The following is a 17,121-nucleotide window of genomic DNA, read 5'->3' on the forward strand; positions in this document are numbered from 1 at the left end:
GCGAACACGCCAAAGTTGTGAACTCCGAAAGCTCCGAACACGTGATCCGTCCGCACAGAAATATAAGGGACTCCTGGTTTAAAAAAAAAAGAAAAAGAAAGACAAAAAGGCTGGGCTCCCTGTCTGTCTTTCTCTCTGTCTCTGTCTCTCTCTCTCTGTCTGTCTGTCTGATCGGATTGAGCCGAGTAGAGTCGTGGAGGAGTGACAGTGGGCCTAATTAAGACGCAGAACTGTGGCCAGCAGGTTACTGAAGGTTACTCTGTCTATACTGAGGAAAGTGAGAAAGGATGAGACTACTGATGGCATATGACGTCTTCAAATGGCCTGATGCAAACCACCGCTAATGAAGCCGGGGAGTGAGGGGACAATGTGTGTGTGTGTGTGCGCGTGTGTGTGAACCATATACAGGCCACAGGGACACTGGCTTTACTGGTCTTGTTAGCTGACATCAGCAGCGAGAGAATTTCTGACTGGTGCGTCAGGCTGTGGCTGCCGGCAGATCTATAGGGTTAGAGCGGCTCTCCCTGCTAATCGTACGTTCATCTCTTAATCGTAAGTTAACCCGTCTCTTACATAGGACAGATTCTGCTTGGTCTCTGCAAAATACCTATTTTGCATCTTTGAAATTCCTCTGCATTTTCTGTTTAACTGAATGATTTTTAGAAGTTGTCATGCAGTTTGGAGCTGATCAAACTCCTTTATTTTAGCAAGACTCTCCCATGGAATGTGTGGGTGTGTGTCCTGTGAGTTGTAAATTTTGATAGCTTACACCAGCACAGAGATGAGGTCATCATGGGCGTTTGTGTTACAAAACTGTGTCACGTGACCATGAAACAGCCTTCATGGGAATTTAAGAAAACTCTTGCAAAATCCCTATATGCAAAGCAGCAATATAATTAACAAGTATTTCACACGAACAAAGCAGAGCATTACCTTGTGTATAAATATGTGTATGTGTATGTGTGTGTGTGTGTGTGTGTGTGTATGTGTGTATATATATATGTCTATGTATGTGTGTGTGTGTGTGTGTGTGTGTGTGTGTGTATATATATATATATATATATATATATATACACACACACACACTAAATACACACACACACATATATATAATCGTCTTTATCGGAGGTTGTTGTCAGCTTACATTATGTTTTAGCAGAACAATGTGCATGTCTGAAATGAGCTCAGAGATTTGTATTTGTATGCATGCGCTTGCAACTTTGCATATAACTTGCCAGTGGGAATGGATTGATATACTGCACTGTTTGCCTTTACTGCTGCATGTATCCATGTTAAGTCTGTCTCTGCAGACATAGGCCTAACCTTAAGGCCAAGCCTGCACAACTGCAATGTGAACATATGCAAAAAAATTATCCTGGCATCTTCCAATTTTAGATTTTTGTAGTCTGTGTGCGGCTTTCAGAGGTATTTAAATCGTTTACGTGTGATACCTCAGCCTTACGCTTTCCGCGCCCCCCCCCCCCCTCCCCTCCCCGCTGGCTCAGTCAAAGGGGGAAAAAACAGAGGGAGAGGAGAATCCGTGTTCTGGTCACTTACCGTCCTCTCGGTAAATATCTGTTGTTTTCGCTAATTTTCGCTAATTGTTGTTTTCGCTGAAGAAGAAGAAAAAGACAAAAATGCAATTTTTTGTTGTTCTTTTTTTTTTTTATAAATGCTGAGATGTGGCTGCATGCGTTCCTTCTGCACTGGAAGCTTTTTTTGAATTCTTTAAAAGAGGAGGTAAAGAAAACACCACGTAGCCTCAGTCCTGTACTTCTGGTGATTCACGACCCGTTGTCCTCGGCTGGTGGATTAACGACCCAACTGAGATCTGCAGTACGTTACTCAAGCGACGGCCCTTCCAAATTCTGCTCCTGTGTCTTCTGCTCTAGCTCCGCTTCTTTCGAGCGTTTACCTTACGGTTGGCGACTAGACGGTTGCTTATGACTCCAGAGTCACCTGCTAACAGGGTCTGCGAGTCCTGGTTTGACTGGAGCGCTCTGACTCGCACAGACGGCAGGGTTCTCTGTCTCTTATGTGTTTAATGCCACGGTTTCTCCGAGCGCTTTGTGTGGAGGAGCTGACACATGTGCTAAAAGGAAAAAAAAAGTCGTCTTTCGGGTGTTGTGGAGCACAGTCGATTTTGTCTCTGTACACGGATACGACAGGCTGTGCGTTCGAAAAAGGACATGCACGTGAAACGAAACTGAGCTGTGGATGGTTTTGTTTCACGGCCATCGTGGCAAAACTCATTTCCTTATAACTCACAGGCAGAAGCAGACAGAGAGACAGAGACAAAGAGTCAGACAGACAGAGAGAGAGCGAGAGAGTAAGGGAGGTAAAAATAACATTTTTGAAACATTTTAGGTGTTGCTCTATCTGTGTGTTAATCATATCTCCAGAGGAGACCGCCGAAATAAAGCCATTACACCGAGTCAGACAGAGCGGGTGCTGGCAGCTCCACTGCTCTGGATGTTTCTGCTACGTCAGGGGTTAACGACGGTTCCTCTCTGAAGGGTTAACGAGGATGCGTTTGTCAGATGAGCGTTCCCGTGCCGCGGTCGCCGGGGAAACGGGCTGGCGGCAGCGTGGGTCAGCCCACCTGGGAGAGAGACAGCTGGCTCGCCGGCATCCAGAGCATGTCAACATGAATGAGCCACTCCTGACACCCCAAACCAAGCAGCCCAGATCAGCCTGCGTGGGCCCAGTCACATTAGAATAATTACTCCCTGTCAGAGGGCTTTTTAATAGGCTCACACACACACACACACACATGGCAGACTCGTGCCCAGGAACACATACACACACTCACACACACTCACAGGCAGGCTTGTGCTCATAAACACACACACAAACATGCGTGCACACACACGCGCGCACACACGGGCACACACACACACACACACACATACGGCAGACTCGTGCCCAGGAACACACACACACACACTCACGCGCACACGGTAGATTCGTGCCCATGAACACACACACACACACACACACAGAGGCAGGCCCATTCTCATGAACACACACACACACACACAAAAACCTCCTTTTTTTTCATTTGCCTTCAGCAGAAATGCTGAATTATTTTATTTTCCAGTCACATATGAAGAAAGAGCCAAAGAGAGAACCTGGGTGAGCTCTGTCTTTGTTTGGTTTGAGGGAAACACAGAGAGAGAGAGAGAGAGAGAGAGAGAGAGAAAGAGAGAGAGAGAGAAAGAGAGAGAGCGAGAGAGGGAAAGAGAGAGAGAGAAAGAGGGAAAGAGAGAGAGAGGGAAAGAGAGAGAGAAGGAGAGGGAAACAAAGAGAGAGAGAAAGAGAGAGAGAGAGAGAGAGAGAGAGAGAAAAAGACAGATTTGCAGTCACAATATGGCTAGTCTTAGCAGTCAGCCCATTATCACGACATCTGCATAACTGAAAACACACTTGTGTGAAGCACCATGATAACAATACGTTCCAACTCTTTTCCTCTTCTCTTCTCCTCTTCTCTTCTCCTCTTCTCCTCTCCTCTTCTCCTCTCCTCTTCTCTTCTCCTCTTCTCTTCTCCTCTTCTCTTCTCCTCTTCTCCTCTCCTCTTCTCTTCTCCTCTTCTCCTCTTCTCTTCTCTTCTCCTCTTCTCCTCTCCTCTCCTCTTCTCTTCTCCTCTTCTCTTCTCCTCCTCTCTTCTCCTCTTCTGAGGCCTCTGAGAACGAAAGTCTCTCGACGTGAAGATACCACTCTCCTCCAGCTGCCAGAAACCTCCCCCCCCCCCCCCGCTTCTTTTTTTTTCCAGACAGGGATAGAGACATGTCACGGCCTTACTTTGAAATGGAACATCTTAGTTATTTAAAAAAACAAAACAAAAAAAAAAACAGGAAAAAAAATGTGTCAGTATGGAAAAAAAAAAAAAAAAAAGTTTTCTTTTGTGCAATACACATCGAAGTTTTTTGTTTCAGCCAAAGTTTTTTTTTTTTTTTTTTTTTTTTTACTTGGAGTCGAGGTGGCGAGATGATTTGTTTGTATCTCGGCTCTGGAGTGCCTTCATCTTGTCTGTCATTCCTGTATGCTTACAGGGGAAATAAATATCCCGGCGGTCGCGATAGGACAAGTCAGCGTATGCTCCTCTGAGAGCTCTCTTTTGAACTGACGCACGAGGCCATCTCTCTCAGTCAAGACGCTGGTGTTGTCGTTTACACAGATCACAAGAGTAAATATTTATCGCAGGACTTGCGCAAGCTGCGCTGCAGTTTGTGAACCAGACCGGAGATGACCTGACCGAGGGGTTTGGGGAACTGTACTCAGGAAACGCTGTTCAGTTCAGTGGCTTAACACATACACGGTGATACACTGAAGCGTTGTACAATTAGTCATAAGGATGAATCGTGTTTTTTTTTTTTTTTTTTTTTTTTTTTTTTTCCAATTATTTAAACTTTACCGTAAGGCAGCATGAAAACTAGCTAGCATAAATGAAGACACTAATTAGCATGAACGAAAACGCCAGGAGCATAAATTGCACCTGTAGTTTGCACAAACTGGGGTGATACTTAGCATGACTTGTGCTAATAGTTAGCACAATGAAATATGCCAGTAGTTAGCATGGGTTAGCATGAAGCGTAGTTAATGTGATGCAAGGAGTGGGTAGGAGTAAACATAACCTGCTCTTAACTGTTCTTCATGTTTTTCTCGTGCCTCAGTGGATGTAAGCTACTGTGCTGTAATGCTATTATACTATACTATGACTGTAATACTGCTGTCGTAACAGCAGGGGAGCTGAACTAGTAACTGCTAATGTAGTTTAATAACTAAGTGCTAATGTAACCTTGTTGTAAAGCAATACGCTCTCATCTCCTCCTGTATTTAGAAGTGCCCATGTAGCACATTCCCAGTAGCTGATTGAGTGAAGACCTACACGTGTGTGTGTGTGCGCATGCGCGTGTGTGTGTGCGCGCGCGTGTGTGTGTGTGTCTGTGTGCGTGCATGCGTGTGTGTGTTTGTGTGTGCATGCGTGTGTGTGCATGCGTGTGTGTGTTTGTGCGTGCTTGTGTGTCTGTGTGTGTGTGTGTGCATGTGCATGCATGTGTGTGTTTGTGCGTGCATGCGTGTGTGTGTTTGTGCATGCATGTGTGTGTGCCCGTGCATGCATGTGTGTGTTTGTGCGTGCTTGTGTGTGTTTGTGCGCGCGCGCGAGCGTGTGTGTGTATGTGTCTGTGTGAACGCGCATGTGTGTGAAGGTAAGAGAAGGATGAGTGCAGATGGTCTTAGAGACGAAGGTTTGTACATCACTGGAGGTGGAGGTGAGACATCTACACGGCTGGTGTCTCAACCTTCCGTCAGACGACCCCGCAGGAGGTCACGGCGCACGCTGAGGTAAAGGTCACTGGATGTCTCATCCAGACGGGGAGAACACGGCTGGGCAGCTCTGGGTGTGAAAGACTTTATATGTGGGGGAAAACCTCAGACCGTGTGAATGCGAGTGATCCCAGAGAAATATTTTAGGGATAAAGAGAGGTTTGTTTAGGGGGAGCAGGGAGGTAAGCCTCTGGAGAGAGGCTCGTTCAGTGGATTCCACAGGGTCTGGATCAGGAGTTAGGAGTCACATGTGTGCTGTGCATACGGCCGAAGGCATTAGTACTCAGGCATTTTCTGTATGTATTTCATTTACCTCAGCATCTGCTTTATGATTTTACTCTCTCTTGATCTCTCTCTCTCCCTCTCTCTCTCTCTCACTCTTTTTTAGTTTTGTAGTTTTTTGGGGGTGTTTTGTTTTGTTTTGTTTTGTAATTTGTATCATGCTCTGAACATCTTCCAAAAGGCTCTTTTTTTCTTTTTAACGTGTGGGCGTGTGTCTGTGTACATGCGTACCTGCAGGCGTGTATGTGTGTGTGTGTGTGTGTGTTTGTTTGTGCATGCATGTGTGTGCGCATGTGTGTTTATGCCTAAGTGTGCATGTGTGTGTGTGTGTGTGTGTGTGTGTGTGTGAGTTTGTGTGCATGTACTGTCCCCCTGACCAGTCTGCGTCTGGCAGGCTCAGGTCACATTAACCTAGTTCTCACAGTTGTAGCGTCGGAAGAAAACACACACACACACACACATACACACACACACACACACACACTCTGTCTACATAATCTAGTGTGACCTGGAGCTGCTCCACACGGCTCCAGCTCTGTTATTTACGGTACATATTACCATGAGACCTGATAAGCATATTTTCCTCAGCAGACAAAACAAGATTCTTTATCACAGGATTTTTTTTCACCCAATACAGCAAGATGCTCCACATGTCTATATTTATACCCCCATACCTCGTACGGTTACATAAATAAAACTTCTGCTCTGCTTTCTTCACAGTTTTCTACTGAATTATGGATTTTACTTGGAGGTAAAAATAAATAAGTAAATAAATAAAATAAAATAAAATAAAATAAAAAAGTCCAGGGTTCATAAATTGAGAGTCAGAGCCATCTTTTTTCTTTTTCTTTTTTTTTCGTTCGTTCAGGGTTTTTTTTTTTTTTTTAACTTTTTGGCTTCTCTACATTGTGTACGTGGGGTTTTTTTTTTTGCGTACAGATTAAGTGTGTGTTTAATTATTTCTTCTACTGCTCTTGTAAACATTTGAATATTTTTACTTGTGTTGACACATCATAATGACAGTCACAAATGCATGTTAATCCAGCGGTAGGATCCGTTGGTGTGTCCATCAGTCCTCCTCAAACCGTTAGATGAAAAAATTAGTGACGAATCAGTGTCATTGCTTGTTTTGTGACGATATGATTTCTCCTAATTTGCGTATTTGTAAATACACAATCAAGGAAATTGTACGGCAAACATCTACAGATGAGGTCATCTTCAATTAACTACTCTAATAATTCCATGATTGGGAAAAACACTCAGCATTAATGATAATAATTATCATTTTCTCTCAGCATTCTCAAGACCAGTATAATATAAACAAACACAGACAACGCAGACATCCAAGTCCTTGTTCAGATGATCAAATCAGCATCTTTCTACAAAAGACAAAAGGACCAGTGAAACTGGCGATGAGATCCATTTCGGATCTGAAGGTGCTTTGAATAGGCTTAATATTCAGTTACTCTGGGCTTCCTCTACAGAGGCGACCTTTGACCCCGTATGGGACGGATGCCAAAGCCATTTCTCTCTGTATTAGGATCTCCATAGAGTCTACTGTATTCTACCCCATGGGAGACTGGGTGCTCTGGTGTGTGTGTGTGTGTGTGTGTGTGTGGCTGTGTAGAAGTGGATGTGAGTCACACACACACACACTCACACACACATGGCAAGCCCTGTTCTGACAGCTCAGACTAATTACCGTTCGGCCCTGTCGCTTGCTAGCATTTCCCCTTACGCACAGATCGCATGTGACCCCTGTCCCAGCTCACACTGGTGGGGAGAGAAAAGCAACCATGCAGTCAATGGAGAGAGAAACACACACACACACGTTCATTCTCTCTCTCTCTCTCTCTCTCTCTCTCTCTTTTTCTCTTCCTCTTTCTTGCTCACTCTCTCTCTCTGTCTCTCTCTCTTCTTCCTGCCAGTCTCTCTTTGCTGTCTCTCGTTTACCTCTCACTTCTTTTTTACCTATTTGAAAAATGTATCGTTCAGTTTATAGAGCAGCTTTTGAGAGACTCATTTATTTGTTGGGGCTGTCCATTTCCACGTTGTTAATGCAGGTGACATTCCTTTAAAATATACAGAGACATGCCACGGTGTGTATTACTGTTGTGCCAGTTCATCTGTTTTACTCATCCAATCACAGTTAGCAGAATTTAAAAAAACAAAAAGAACACTTTTTGTAACTATTAGGTCTAGAAGCCTTAAGGTGAATCAGGAATTTGAAATATGAGGAGATATTGAAATCGGAGGTGAAAGTGTCTAGCACTACGCACATAAACAAATAAACAAATAAACCCGTGTCACACTGACTGCATGTGCAGGTCTCCGTGCAGTGATGAGCCAGGAGGACGTTTGACAGCCTTTTTGTGCTTGTGGTATGAACACAGAGTGGCCTTGCTTTGTGTGCATTCATGATTTTGGTGCATCTCAGTGTTCGGCATGGCTCTGGGCTCTGGCTGGAAATGCATCTGAAAGCAGGCGAGTGTGTGTGTGTGTGTGTGTGTGTGCGCGTGCGTGCATGTTTCTCTGTATCTCTGTATGTGCTTGTGTGTGTGTGTGTGTGTGTGAGTTTGGGTGTGTGCACGTGTGTCTCTGAATCAGTGTATTTGTGTGCGTTTGTGTGTGTGTGTGTGTGCGCATGTGCGCACATGTGTCTCTCTGTATCTGTATCTGTGTGTATGTGTGAGTGTGTATCTGTGTCTGTGTGTGTGTGTGTGAGTGTGTATCTGTGTGTGTGTGTGTGTGAGTGTGTATCTCTGTGTGTGAGTGTGTATCTGTGTGTGTGTGTGTGTGTGTGTGTGTCGGAGGGTGGGTTGAGGAGACAGCCCACAGATGAAGAGTACAGATGAGGCAGTTGGCTGTGTCGGGGCTGCTCATTTACAGTGTGGCAGAGCTCGGTCACGGAGGGGAGAGTGGGGAAAGAGACAGGTCGTAGTGAAGTGGGAACACATGAGCGTGTTGATCAGCGTGTGCAGTTCACTCCACTGTTCAGTCACAGCGTGTAAAACCGCTCTCTCTTACCTCTCCCTGTAATCCCAACCCACACGCAGTGCTCCGCCGCTGACCGGAAACCAGCAACGAGCAAACAAAATCATTCTGGTCACCCCAACAAGAACCAGTCGACTTCTTTTTTTGTATTTCGTATGTTGAAGCACATATTTCCTTAGTCTTTTATGCATCAGAGATATTTCAGCGGAAGGTGTTTTTTTTTTTTTCAATGCAACATGGTTCTTTTTCAGTGTTCATAGTGTGGGCACTGTAGTTCTTGGTTTCTGGTTTAAAACAAAAATCCCGCTTGACCGTATCCGGGAGTCTGGTAGCACTAGCCCTACCACCTGTGTCAGTCCTGTATGTCAGTAATACCATGCATGGGTGAGGAGGTGGAGATCTACAGTAATAACATTCGGTCTGTTGTAATCTGTTATTGTCGGCTAAAATAACTGCATCTTATGAAAAACGACTGAATGTCGTGGTGATATTAGCCCTTTTTCTGGTCAGTCTGTTTATTTCCCCTGTAGGTGTCTTATAGAAAGTAGGATGCTTGTTGAGTTGCTTTCATAAAGTGAATATTCTGTTGGCAGTGCTGAGATAAGCCTTGATTTAAAGTGGTTTATTCCTTAAATATGAACACAAAGTCATAACGGTACTTCTAAAACGCACACACACACACACACACACACACACACACACACACACACAAAAGCGCCAATGTACTGTGGTAAGCTAGGGTGAATCCCCTCTAGTGTTAGGCTGGAATACTCCAGGGTGAGAATTCAACCAAGACCAATCAGTCCTCCATCTGATCCCATTGGCTCCTCTCCAACCATGGCTCCTCCCCCCCTCAACCCCCCCGCCTGCCCACGCCCCCCTCCCTCCCTTTATGATTATTTTATCATTTTAAATTCTTTATGATTGAGGCGCTGCGGTGCTAACCTTGCTAGAGCTGCTTCAGGCTGGCCGTACCACACAGATATTTTGGAGCAGGGCTCCTCTACAGAGCGGTCCTGGTCCTCTGTTGGATTCCACACATCCATTAGTACCATCTGTGCCTGTCTGCGCCTTCTGTGAAACCGACGAGGCCAAAACGACTGGCATTTCTCTGTAACGGCCTGGCGACAGTGCTCAGAGCTTTTAGCTGGCAATGATGCACACTTACTTTGACAAAATAAGAGAGAGAGAGAGAGAGAGAGAGAGAGGGGGGGGGGGGATCAGGAGCAGGAAGCAAGCAGGAAACATCTGCACGCAGTGCTAATGCTCACTTCAGATGAGGGTACTGTGGCCCTGACTGGAGAGCAGGCTGCGACGTTTAACGTTATGTGAAAGAAACAAATCTGAGTACGTCGAGTTTGTGTGTGTGTGTGTGTGTGTGTGTGTGTGTGTGCGCGCGTCTCTGCGCGCACATGCGTACGTTTAATTGAATTTCTCTCTGTTCTCCGTATTCATTTGAATACTAATGCTTTGGAACGCTTGACTCGTCGAACATCGAGCTGCATTTTTACAAGATGTTATTCACAACTCTCTCTCTCTCTCTCTCTCTCTCTCTCTCTCTTTTTTCCCTTTTGGTTTTCTGAGCTACTTCTTCTCATTAAACATTGACATTATGTTGTGTTATTAGCATAACGTTAGTGTTAATGTTAACGTTAGTTGTTATGTAGTGAGAAACAGGACTGGTATTTCAAGCGGCGACATAACATTTGGTTGAGATGACGAATCTTTGCCACTGGGGAAGGTTTGTTCCCCGTAGCTTCTTTAAGTAGTCTCTTAAAGATGGTATCAGTCACATCACACCTGCCAATACATTTCCCATCATAAACTCACGGCCAATCCTTTAAGCGCCCGCGTGACAGAGCACTTGACTCGGGTCCTAATTCAGTCAAACTGTTTTAAAAGTTCTATGATGGTGGCACAGCGGGTTAAAGGCTCTCGGGGAGGTTAGCGGAGCATTCTACGGCTCGAATGCTATCTTTTCCTGGGCGCCTGCTCGTTGGTGGACCGCTAGGTGCTTACGCACTCGTAGCTGTCGTCCTTTACGCGCGGTCACAGTACGTGGAACCCATGATTTCTGGCGTGTCTCTCCTTGACAGTTCTAGCTGGTGCGTAAGACGTAGACGCTAGGTAAAGAACATACATGGTAGAGGATCGTGTGTTTTTTAAAAACGGTTCTACACGTCTCCCAGGGCACAACTTTGTTAAACAAACAAAGAAATAGTTTTTGCCTTGTTTCACGAGCAGAATCACATGTAGAGTGACAGTTTCTGGCTGAAGCGTAGGATTGAATGGTAGATACCAGGGCACGTTGGTTGACTCTGGACTGGTATTGTGACATTTTTTGTTGTCAGTGGATCAGTATTCAGTGACATTTGCCGCGTTAAATATGCGACGCATGTCCAAGTTTTAATTATAAGATCCAGGCCGCTAATTGACGACGGACGACTCGCGAGGAGAAAAAGAGACATTTTTGTGCGGCCCGGAGTTTGTCGGTGTTTTCCCTCAAGTCTGGCTTTCCCAGTCATCCGGAAGACGTGAGGCCCGCGATAAAGAATCTGTGTACACACAACGCCATCTCCGGCAAGGATAACATTCTTTATTGCCCGCTGCAGATTAAAAAAAAACCCCGCTCCGTCTCCCTCGGCGTCTCGGGTCAGCCCGGGCATCATCGGTGCCCGATTGCAGATCATATGCCACTTTATTTGCTCAGAGGACTCGATTTGTGCCAGAGATACTTGCTGAAAGCCCCCTTCACCGTAGTAAATATTGAGTCAGCAGAAGACGGATTTTTATGTCCTCGTAAATCTCGATGGCGGCGATGCTCTCCTGAAAGACTTTCTCATTGAGAAATGAGAAAGTTAAATTACGGGAACTGCCGGCGTGTCTAAATCAACGCTCCACCTTTTTTTTTTTTTTTTGTCAAAGGGAATTCTGGGTAGACGAGGAGGGTTCTCAGAGACTTGCGAAAGGATAAAAAAAACCCTCTCCTGGAGGGTTCAAGCTGCCAAAAGTGACCAGCTCTGATTCACACACTGAAGCTTAGGAAAAAAAACCCAAAAACTATTGTTCCAGTAGAGTTCTTCCATTCTTATGGTCCTATAAAACTGTCCGTTCGGTTAGGTAAGGAGATGTTTCCCATACCTTTAGCGCTGTGGTTTTTTTTTTGTTTTTTGTTTTTTGTTTTTTACGATCAGTCGAGTCGTCCAAGTTGTCAGCAGGCGAGATGTTTTTGGCCGGCGCGTCTCGGTTCTGACGCTTCGTTAGGCCAGATGGCAATGCATTGTGGGCCGTATGCAGACCAGGGGCTGGGAGATTGGTGTGGGGGGGCGGTGGGATGGGGGGGTTGGAGGGATGTCCGGAGCGGGTGTGAAGGATTGCTCATATTCCGGCTGTATGCTGGCCGGCGTGCAGCTGCGACGCCTGCTCCATTTTGAATGTTTAATGCGTTCAATATGTGGAAGAAGAAACAAAAAAAAACCTGGAGGTTTTTACTCCACTGCACTGCATTATGACACACTGAGCTCACACAAGTCAAAGCTTAATCTGAAATAAGAGTACAACAAATCTTTGCCTCCTTCTAGTGTTTATAAGGCCTTCTTTCTATCATTGCCATAGAGGCATTGGACTGTACAGCCTGAATTGTTTATTTTGGTCCGTGTTTACATGTCGGTTCATACCTCGGGGAGGGGTTAACATAAACCAAAACTCGGGCATTTGAACTTTTTTGGATTCTAAACAACGGGGTCAAATCGAGTTGGGTTTTGATTTGAAAGAAGCCGCAAACGTGGGCTGTGTTTGTATGAAATTCTTTTCTACGGTGGAACCCCCCCCCCCCCCCCCCCCCCCCAAAAAAATGAAATGCCAAACAACATAGCCACACTGGGGATTTGAACTCTCAAAGGTTTAAATTCCGAGTATTCAGGTCACTCAATAAACATTCTCGTGGTCGGTTTAACCAACAGCATAAGTTCTGCTGAGTCGAAAGCATCCCCTGTAGTTGTCCGGTCGCGTACGGCATTTAGCACAGTCTGTAATCTCCCTCTTTAATTTGTGTCTTTAAATGTAATTTCCTATGTTGAAATGCTGGATAACAGCACGTTATGGTTTGATGGGGACCACGAAACAACGCCGGCCAACGTCCAGGTTTCGTTTTTTTTGTTTTGTTTTTTTGTTTTTTTTGTTTTCTCTCCTGGTTCCTGGATCTCACCCGTTTGTTAGAATTAAAAGTGCAAGACGGCTCCTTGGGGAGTGGCACCGTTTGGGAAAATCAAGCTGTTCCGTGGACGAGGAGCAGGGCCATGAGGTGCGGGGATCACACGCGGATCCTTCTCTTTGGACGGGAGCCCGAAATCAGGGCGCCAGACAGGTTCTCTGAGAATGCCTTGGACACGAGATCTCCCCGGCGCTGCGGTCACCGCCGGAGAGCCGAGGGTAGAACCCGAAACCGTAACGACCGGTTCCAGCGTGCTGTTCTCGTGCACGAGCGGCCTCCTCAGGTGTGACGTGTGTGCAAGGGTTACAGAGGCCAAGCCCTGTACGATCTGAGATTCATGTTTATTTACATCTTTTTTTATTTAATGTGCGTGTTTACACCAGCCCTCTGGCTTTTTGATTAGTGAATAAATATACCCTGGCTTTATTTATTTATTTATTTATTACCTTTCTGTTTTCTTTTTTGAACCCAATTTTTTTTTTTTTTGTCAGACTGGTTCATGGCTTTTGTAACAGGGACATGCAGAGCAGGGACAAACATTCTTATGGAGCTCACATTTTGTGTTTTGTTTACTTGGGTTAGATGCAGTATGATTTGGACACACAGTTAAAGGAAGAAGGTTTATGAAAGCACAGACAAACGAGGGTTTGACATTATTGTGAATTATGAGGACTGAAGTTTTCAGTGACCTAAAATGGGGCGTGTGCATTTAAAAATGCAGTTATCAAGCCGGTTGCACAGACCATCACACACATTGTTCACTGACATCTAAAACATGCTACGTTGGCTTGTTACAGTAATTGTTGTCCGTGATAACAAACAAACAAACAAAAAAAAACGGTTTAGAGAGGAGAGGTACAAGAACATGATTTGAGAGCCTCCATTAGAAAGAAGGACAACACCCCCCCCCCCCCCCCCCCTTTTCTTGTCTCCATCCATTTTCCTCCATCCCCTGATCTTCCTCTCCAGTCTCCAGTCTGATGGAGTTACCTGTGCATTTCTCTCTAACGTGTCATGTTTGAAACTAACGGCCCAGAACAGCGGCAGACATTCTAACCCCACACCTGTTCTGCCGTGACGCGATACCGACCTCCAGTTCTAACATTCAAATCAGAGATCTAGAGCACTGCCCTGTTATTCGCACACTCTAAACTGACACGTAGATTATTGTGCTTCTATTCCGGTGCCGGCACAGGTGGGCAGTGCCCTGTCTCGGTGCAGCATGGCAGTGCCCACCAAAACGCCCTGCCAAGTCGGAGCGCCGGGGCCCAGAGAGAAGGCTGCGGAACGGGTTAGACCGTATTGTGCTGCACCTGGTCAGCTCTCTGTTCCGAATCTCCCGCTCCCCGCGGGGGGGCGGGGGGGACAGCTTTTCTGACTCGCTACCTCAAAGCCCACCAAATCCAGTGAACTCAGCCGCTCTGCTGGCCGCGGCCAAAACAGCATCTGATCGGCCTTATTTGTTGACAGAGCGAGATCTAGCACAGAGGGTCCACGTCACACGGCTTACAGTGGAAGGGACGCTGCAAAGCTTTCTGGGTATTGCTCAGTTTGGTCCAGGGTTTTTTTTTTGTTTGTTTTTTTTTTGTCTTCTCTTTTCTTTTCTGTGCCAGACACGTTTTGCTGCTACTGGAAAGTGGGACAAATCTTTCTAGTATCACTGGACTGGTTTTCATTTGGAAAAAAAAAAAAAAAAAAAGGAAAGAAAAAGCTAACCGTTGTCACTGAAAGAGTTTCACAAACAGAAAGTGTGCAGTATGTAGGAAGTATAATCTGAAAGATAATAGAATGCAAAAAAAAAAATGCTAATTCAGTTACTATAGTACTGAATAGTGCATAGTTTAGTAGTACTAGTGGTTTCAACATTAAAAAAACAACATTTTCTGCTATTAAGGACATTATAAACTCTCATCTAAACAGGCACTACCAATATTTCCTATTTGGATGTAGCAGAGTTCCAATATAGTTATGTTTTTAAAAAATTTTTAAGTAAACATTTATTTATTGATTGATCATGTTTCCCCATGATCACTGTTGTCAGAAAAGAACCCAGATGTGTGAGCGTTTTAAAACAAAATGTCGTTGTGAAGAACCCATATTACTCACAGCCTGAACACAAACGGCGCGGGCTAAGGCCAACACACTGTACAAAACTGAATAATCAGAGGAGCTGAAACATTAGATATTGTTGTCATGGAAATAGAATCACCGCAGCATTCTGAAACAACGCTGTGGAACTATGCTGACATGCACATTCCAATCAGAAAAGACTAGAACCCTCTCGCTTCGCCTTATAAAACTTAAAACTTAACTGCCTAATGATCATAACCTATATTTAGAATTTTTAAATTGTCCATCAAATACCCACATACCTGCCAGACATTTTGGACTAAAAGTCCAGAGTGACATGGTAACTGGTTTGCATTGATTCATTTTCTGTTACTGTCAGACAAGGGAAGTGCAACATCATCAGTCAGGCTCTGTACATATTTTACTTTTTGAGTATTCTCAAGAAATGTTTTTATTATATATCATAGTTCATGGAACATAAAGTCTCTTGTGTTTACTTTTTACGTAAGTTATGTAACTGTAACACTAAATATGCTATCCAGGTTAGTTCATCACTGAACAACATGAAACTAATGTAAATACATTCATCGTCGGTTATGAAGTAGTTTGAGTGTAATGCAATGTTGTATATAAATATATTAGTCGATGACAGTGAGACCTGTATTTGGGCTTGTATTGATGATCAGTAATTATGATGATCAGTGGTAGGTCAATGCTAAGGGTTGAGAGGAAATTACAAACCTGTCCTATGCTTATTTGCTGTCTGGTTTGTTTGCTCTGAACTGATAAGATTAATGTTGTTTGAACTTTTGTTGTAATATGAGATGGAAGCATGCAGAGAACTGAGTAGGGGAGAGAGAGAGAGAGAGAGAGAAGTTAGGTTTGGCTCCTCACAAGAAGAGTGTTGCTGATTGAAACAATGTGTGTATGTGTATGTGTGTGTGTGTGTGTATTGGCCAGGGAGAAAGAGCTGTGTGACTGTCTGTGTGTGTGTTGGCCATGCCGAGTGAGCTGTGTGTGTGTGTGTGTGTGTGTGCGCGCAGTGTTAATAAGCTGTGCGAGAGCTCCCTCTTGGTGTCAGTATTCCCAGTGCTCCCAGCAGACTCAGAGCCGGAGTGCAGTGATTAGAGAGCTGCTTACAGGGGCCACACAGTGTCTGTCTCTGGGTTATGTACAGAGCAGATTCAGTCAGAGCTGGCTTTGACCAAATGTCTAACAAAGCAACAAACTGGGTTAGCAGAAAAACAACAGATCTCTGAGCCAGACTCAGAGTAACAGGTATCACAGAATATTCAGAATATCCTCCATTGTTAGTTTTAAAATTATAATAAAAATAAAATAAAATGGTTGTAAAATTATAATAATTATTAAAGAAAAGCCTCTGTGTACACATATTTAGCTGTGAGAACTACAGACCTAGGAGATACTGTGTAATTTTGAAATCAATGTTGCAATTAAGATCATGTCTGTAATTGTACATATAATGTGTTAAAACAAGCATTTTCAATTCACAGTATTTTTGTTGTACTTTATTATAGAACTGAGAAATAATAATTTATCATTTAAGTATGTTTGCTCTGAACTATTAATGCAAACTCATAACTATTAATGCAAGCTCATAAAATACAACTACACATAATGATGTAAAATACAAATTAAAATAGTTTCATTTTTATAAATAATGTTAGGAGAAGCTTGCTTCTTCTAAAATCAAGCATTAATTCATGACATGTCAAATATTATTTATCCTATAAATGTGTGTTTTGTTTGATGTTAATATTGTGCTAATTAATAATTTTCCATATTTTTCCATATTCCCCCTTTTTTTTCTCTCTCTAGGGTCGCTGCATCAATTTCAACCGGGTTCCGAATCAATAGATGATAAAGTCTTCCAGCTTTTGAAAAATGAAATCTGTCTGTTTTCAAAGAAGAGGAAAGAAGAAAAACAGATTTTTTTTTTTTTAAGATCTCATGATATCCAGAGAGAAGGTTAATGGAGCGTGTATCAGTTTGGTGCAGAAAAGGGACCCTTTCGTACACGCAAATATCATCTTTTTTATTTTTTTTCAATCCGTTTCATGCCCCAAAGATCATTATTTTCTAGCACTCCGTATCTCTCCAACAGGGACTTGACTACGCTGTATTTTTCTGGGCAGTATTTTACTTTCAGTGAAGAGAAACATATGATAAGAAGTGGCTGATTCTTGTGCCGGATTCGGGGAGCTTTTTTGTGC

General features: G+C 44.0%; 1 protein-coding gene across 1 annotated transcript in view; it reads left to right on the forward strand.

Annotated features, from left to right (window-relative positions):
- antxr2a (ANTXR cell adhesion molecule 2a) overlaps positions 1–16,794 on the forward strand; it is a 49,564-nt gene extending 32,770 nt beyond the window's left edge. Inside the window, exon 17 of the mRNA XM_030779878.1 lies at positions 16,727–16,794. Coding sequence (XP_030635738.1) covers positions 16,727–16,765 — 39 coding nt within the window. The 3' untranslated portion in view covers positions 16,766–16,794. The remainder of the gene's footprint in view (positions 1–16,726) is intronic.
- Positions 16,795–17,121: the final 327 nt, after the last annotated feature.

Source organism: Chanos chanos, chromosome 1, assembly GCF_902362185.1.
Source record: "Chanos chanos chromosome 1, fChaCha1.1, whole genome shotgun sequence".
Taxonomy (NCBI): domain Eukaryota; kingdom Metazoa; phylum Chordata; class Actinopteri; order Gonorynchiformes; family Chanidae; genus Chanos; species Chanos chanos.